At 21.2% G+C, this 5,707-nt stretch overlaps 1 protein-coding gene across 1 annotated transcript in view; it reads left to right on the top strand.

Moving 5' to 3' along the window:
* The window catches only part of PGSY75_0422200 (erythrocyte membrane-associated antigen), a gene marked incomplete at both ends in the record, with an annotated part of 8,734 nt that extends 3,027 nt beyond the window's left edge, over positions 1-5,707 (top strand). The window contains one exon of the mRNA XM_018784265.1: positions 1-5,707. This exon is cut by the window's left edge and continues 3,027 nt beyond it. Coding sequence (XP_018643427.1) covers positions 1-5,707 — 5,707 coding nt within the window.

The following is a 5,707-nucleotide window of genomic DNA, read 5'->3' as shown; positions in this document are numbered from 1 at the left end:
ATCTATGAAACAAGGAGGATTACCTACCATTTTTTGGATGATGTTATGTGTGAAATATTGTAGGATATCGAGAGGAAATTATGAAGAAAATGAAATTATTAGAGACAATTCTAAAAAAAATGAAATAATTAGAAAAAATTTTGAAAAAAATGAAATAATTAGAAAAAATTCTGAAAAAAATGAAACAATTAGAAAAAATTTTGAAAAAAATGAAATAATTAGAGAAAATTCTAAAAAAAATGAAATAATTAAAGAAAATTCTAAAAAAAATGAAATAATTAGAGAAAATTCTAAAAAAAATGAAATAATTAGAGAAAATTCTTCTATAAATCAAGTGATAGATAAGTATTTATCACCACCAAATGAGATTCTTTCAAATATAAATGACAAAGATGAACTTCTTATATTAAAAAAGGATACTTTAAAAAGTAAAAGGAATGATAAGTGTAATTTAAAGAGAACTAGGAATACAAATTATAACACAGAAATTACACAGGAATTAAGAAAAAATTATTATTCTAGATTAAATAATTGTGATATTCAAAAAAATAGTCAAAGCGAGAAGTTACATATTAAACAAATAAATATAGAAAATGACAAAATGAATAATAATTTTAATAAAGATGATGATAAGGATAAGCATTTAAAAATTAATCATATATCTAATAACATTCCTTTTGATGATAAGCCTATATATGATTCGAATAATTTGGATAAGTATAACTATCATTGTGAAGATAACTCATCCTTGAGTGTGTCAAATGTGTCACATATGTCACATGTATCACATATATCACATGTATCACATGTATCGCATGTATCACATATATCGCGTGTATCACAAAATTTCGGTTCCTTTTCTTCTAGAAAGGAAAAAAAATATGACCTTAAACACGCACATAATACTATCAATTCTGACAGCGATACATTTTTGAATGAAAAAAAAAAAAAAAAAATGAAGAAAGATAATTATACTAATAATACAAACTATAAAGATTTTTCTTTTAAACGGTCTCATCATTTTTTGAACTCATCCTTTTTAAAAAGCTATAATAATGAAATGAGTGATATGAGTAATTGTAGTCCCTGCGAAAATAATGCTGCTCTATTTAATAACCATTTTGATGATCATAATAAATTTCATAATTTAAAAAAAAATAAATCGGACTATGACCCTAACAACATTAATTATGATCACCATAGTGATATTAATAGTCCTACAAGTTATAATAGCAACCTTATAAGCAACCCATCTATTTATTTTTCTACATGTTCAACTTATTCTTTTATTAACCCAGAAAATGTAGATAAACGATATGTAAAAAAAAAAAATATTTTAAAGGAAATACATAAAAATAGTGAAATAATATCCAAATATATGAGTCTGATTAATAAGAAAAATAAAGGGGATCATAAATTAATAGGAAAAGAAGAAAAAATAGAAAATGACACCAAGAAAGATATTAAAGATAATGTATATAAGGTTGTTTCAAATGAGAAAAATAAATATGACAGTATTAATAATAATAGTAATAATAATAATAGTAGTAGTAATAATAATAGTAGTAGTAATAATAATAGTAATGATAACAATTTTAATATTAATACGAATTATTTGATGAATATATCTCCATTGTTTTATTCATTTATGATTTTTTTTAATCAGTTAAATTCTCGAAAGAAGCTAATGAAAATCATAAATATTATAGATGAAGATAAGTGTTATGATAAAGATGAAAACGAAATAAATAAGAAAATTTTATCAAGTATTTGTCATGGAGGTGTGTGGGATGAATTACTAACCTTGTATGATCCTATATATAGTTCTAATTATGAATCTTTTATTAATAGAAAAAAAAATGATTATAATAAAATTTATATGAAAGGTATAGAAATAAATAAAAATGTTCACGAGATACAATCTAAAGGAAATAACACAACAACAAATAATAGTATAACTAATTATAATAATATAGAGAGGAATGATATGAGTAAAAAATTTGGAGATGCCACAACTAGGAATACTTATAGTGACAGAATTACAGCAGGAAGTTATTTTAATTATAATAATGATGAAAATAATAATATACACAATGATGTGGGTGATATTGATAATGTTGATAATATTGATAATGTTGATAATGTTGATAATGTTGATAATGTGGATGATGTGGATGATTTTAATAATTCATGTGATGCTCATTTATATCATGCCAATTCTTTTCAAAACAATCTTCAGGAGAACACTTCCTGTTACCATAAAAAATATGAACATATGAATAATAATATAAATACAATATGTCGAAATAAAAATCTTTTATTAAATAATAAGGGGGAGGATAATCAAGATAAGAATAACTATAATTATATAAATGAAAATAATACATTGTCTGAAAAAAACTTTTCTGCATGTTCTATTTTAAAAAAAAAAAATATGTATCAGCTTAATAAAAAATATAATAATTTTCCTAGTGTGTCTCAAAAGAATGATGATAAATATTCAGAGCAGAACAATAGCAATTCGTTACATAATAATGATGATGTATTTCATTGTATAAATAAAAAGAAGAGTAATAGTTTTATTAACAGTTATAAATCTAATAATATGAACAATCGAAATATAAACTTGAAGAATGAAAATAATAGGAGTAGAAACAATGTGAGTATGTCTTCAAATATAAATTATAAATATGATATATTAAAAGATGATATGATACATTTTAAAAATGAGTATTCTAATTATAATGATAAATCATCTTTATTAAAAAATTTAAAAACTGATAATTATACAAATGATGATATATATATAAAAAAAAAAAAAAAAAGTGGTTCCTTTACAAATAATAAGAACACAACAGATATAACAACATATACAAATTCTTCATCATCACAATGTAATAAAAATAAAACGAATATGAATAATGATCATAGCATTAATAATTATTATATAAACACAAAAGATAATGTTCATAATAATTACAATTATAATGACAGTTATGGAATCCACCAAAAGATATATGACAATAATTCCATTTCATATGAAAATAATCATAACATGAAAAATGATAGTAATCTGAGTAGTCATCGTCATAGTGTTTATGAAGGAAGACAGACATATAATAATAGGTTAAATAAAATAAATCAAATAAATCAAATGAATCAAATAAATCAAATGAATCAAATGAATCAAAATATGTGTAATTCTTTTTCCTCCACTAAACAACAATCACATATTAACAGTAATAATAATGTTAGGGTGAATAATAATTATTATTATTGTGATTATTCTAAATTTGATTCAGAAGATTTAATATGCAAATATTATAATAATCCAAGTAATAACAGAAATCATATTAAAAATATACACAATGTAGAAAAAAAATATGAACATAATATAAATTTGGCTAGTAAAGTTAGTAGTGCAACATGGTTAATTTATTTATATGAATTAAAGAGAGCTAGCTTTTTTATTAATTACTATTTTCATCATCTTTATTTATTTATTTATTTTAAAAATTATTTTATAAACTATGAAAAAAATTACAAACTATTTCAAAATAATAAATGGATCATACTCAAGAGTAATCATGACACACAAAAGAAAAAGGAAAAATATTTGGATATGATAAATATGAAGGAATCACAAATGAATGTAGATACATCTTGTATATCAAAACAATTAAATGATATCATAGCGCAGAATTTACAGAATAATAATGATCATATGATTAAAGAGTGCAAGGAAATAAATATAATCGATCAACAAAATAATAAAAATGATAATGAATCTCATTATGATATATTCAAGAGAGATATGAATGAAATTATAAAATATACAGTTCAAAATTTAAAATACTGTATAGATGCATTATTTGAAAAAACGAAAGGAGATATTTATAGCTTACCATATAAAAAAAATAAAGAAAAAATAAAAAAAAAAAATAATAATAATAGTACTTGTAGTAGTAGTAGCTGTTTTAATACTAGGACAAATATCTCCTCCCAATTAAATAATATTGAATCATTTTTATATGAACAAAATTGTAAACGAAATAATATAAATAAAGATACTATCACAAACAGTTATGGGTTAATCTTAATAGAAGGGAAATTAATTTTTGTCAAGTTTTTATATATCTGTATTGATAAAGAAAGATTTTGGGATGAAAATTTTTTATGTAGAAGGGATATAAGAACGGTAATACATGTAAAGGCACTAGATGTGCTTTTTATCTCGAAAAATAAAATGAAAAAAAAAATAAAAAAAATAAAAATAAAAAAAAACAATAAAACAACAAATGACAAAAAAGATAACCATATACACAACACAATAAATGAAAACATTTATAATAAAGATATCAATTTGGATTTAGAACAAAATTATTTTACAAATAATAAATCTTCACAAGAATTCTCATCAAGTAATACATCTAACATAGATGATAATATTTTATCAGATGATATCACATCTTGTGGACAAAAAAATAATATATTGAAGGATTCAAATGTAACACATCAACAAACATATGATCTAATACATACCAACTTACAAAATAACCAAAATAGTTTTGAAGAAGATATTATTATGTGTAGGAACACAAACAAAAAAAATGATAATCATGTACATGACGATATAATTAATTTGTGGAAATGTAAAAAAGAAAATGATCTATCCAATAATTTTATCTATAATAATAAAAATAATTATATAGGAATTCTCATGGAACAAAATTCGAGACAAGAGAATATCTTTATAAATAATTCTAAACTTGATATAGAAAAAAAGAAATATAATGACGAAAATATTTTTTTAATAAATCCTTGTAACTTTGTAACAAGGATTAATGTTAAGACTATTTATTTATCAGGAAAACATATTCATGATGATTTAAAAAAAAAAACATTATTACAAAAAATAGATATAAAAAAAGAATTTAAAGATGATGAAAAAATGAATAATTTTTTATTAAATCAAAAAGATATAAGTGATGAAGAAATATACTGCTTAAGAATTATTAATAGAAATGAAATAATGAGATATAAAGAATTAATAAAAATTATGAAAAAATGTCCATATTATTATAAAAATGCAAAAAATATTTTAAATAATTTTAATACACCATTACAACAACCAGTAAGCTTATGTAATTTTTGTGGTATAAAAGGAATGTCTTGTAATATCAAAACAAAACATTATAAAATGTCATCACTACAAGAACATGTAAAAAATGAATTTTATACTTTTATATATCATATATTTTATAAATATCAAACGGAAAATATTCATAATAGTAATAATGTTGAAGATCATATAATATGTAACCATTCAAGCAAATTCAAACGTATTAACAAAAAAAGAAATAAAGAATTAACAAAAAATTCTCACAACAATATATTTAATCATGCAAAAGAAACATCAAGTGATAACCAACATAAATGTTTCAGTGATATGAATGATCAGGAAAAAAAATTATCAAATAATTATAAAAACTGTTCCTTAGATAATATACATAATAGTGAGCATAATGAAAATATATTATCAGAATTAAAAAATGATCGACAGGATATGCATGATCATGATATATATAATGTTATTGAAGAGATAGAACATACAACATATAATAATCAATATAATTATAAGGACATACAAGTAGATAATCATTATGAGAACAATAAATTGATTGAAAATAATATAAAAAATGAATTA

Source organism: Plasmodium gaboni, chromosome 4, assembly GCF_001602025.1.
Source record: "Plasmodium gaboni strain SY75 chromosome 4, whole genome shotgun sequence".
Lineage (NCBI taxonomy): Eukaryota > Apicomplexa > Aconoidasida > Haemosporida > Plasmodiidae > Plasmodium > Plasmodium gaboni.
The sequence above is the reverse complement of the archived record's forward strand: the minus strand, read 5'-3'. Positions and strand labels throughout refer to the sequence as shown.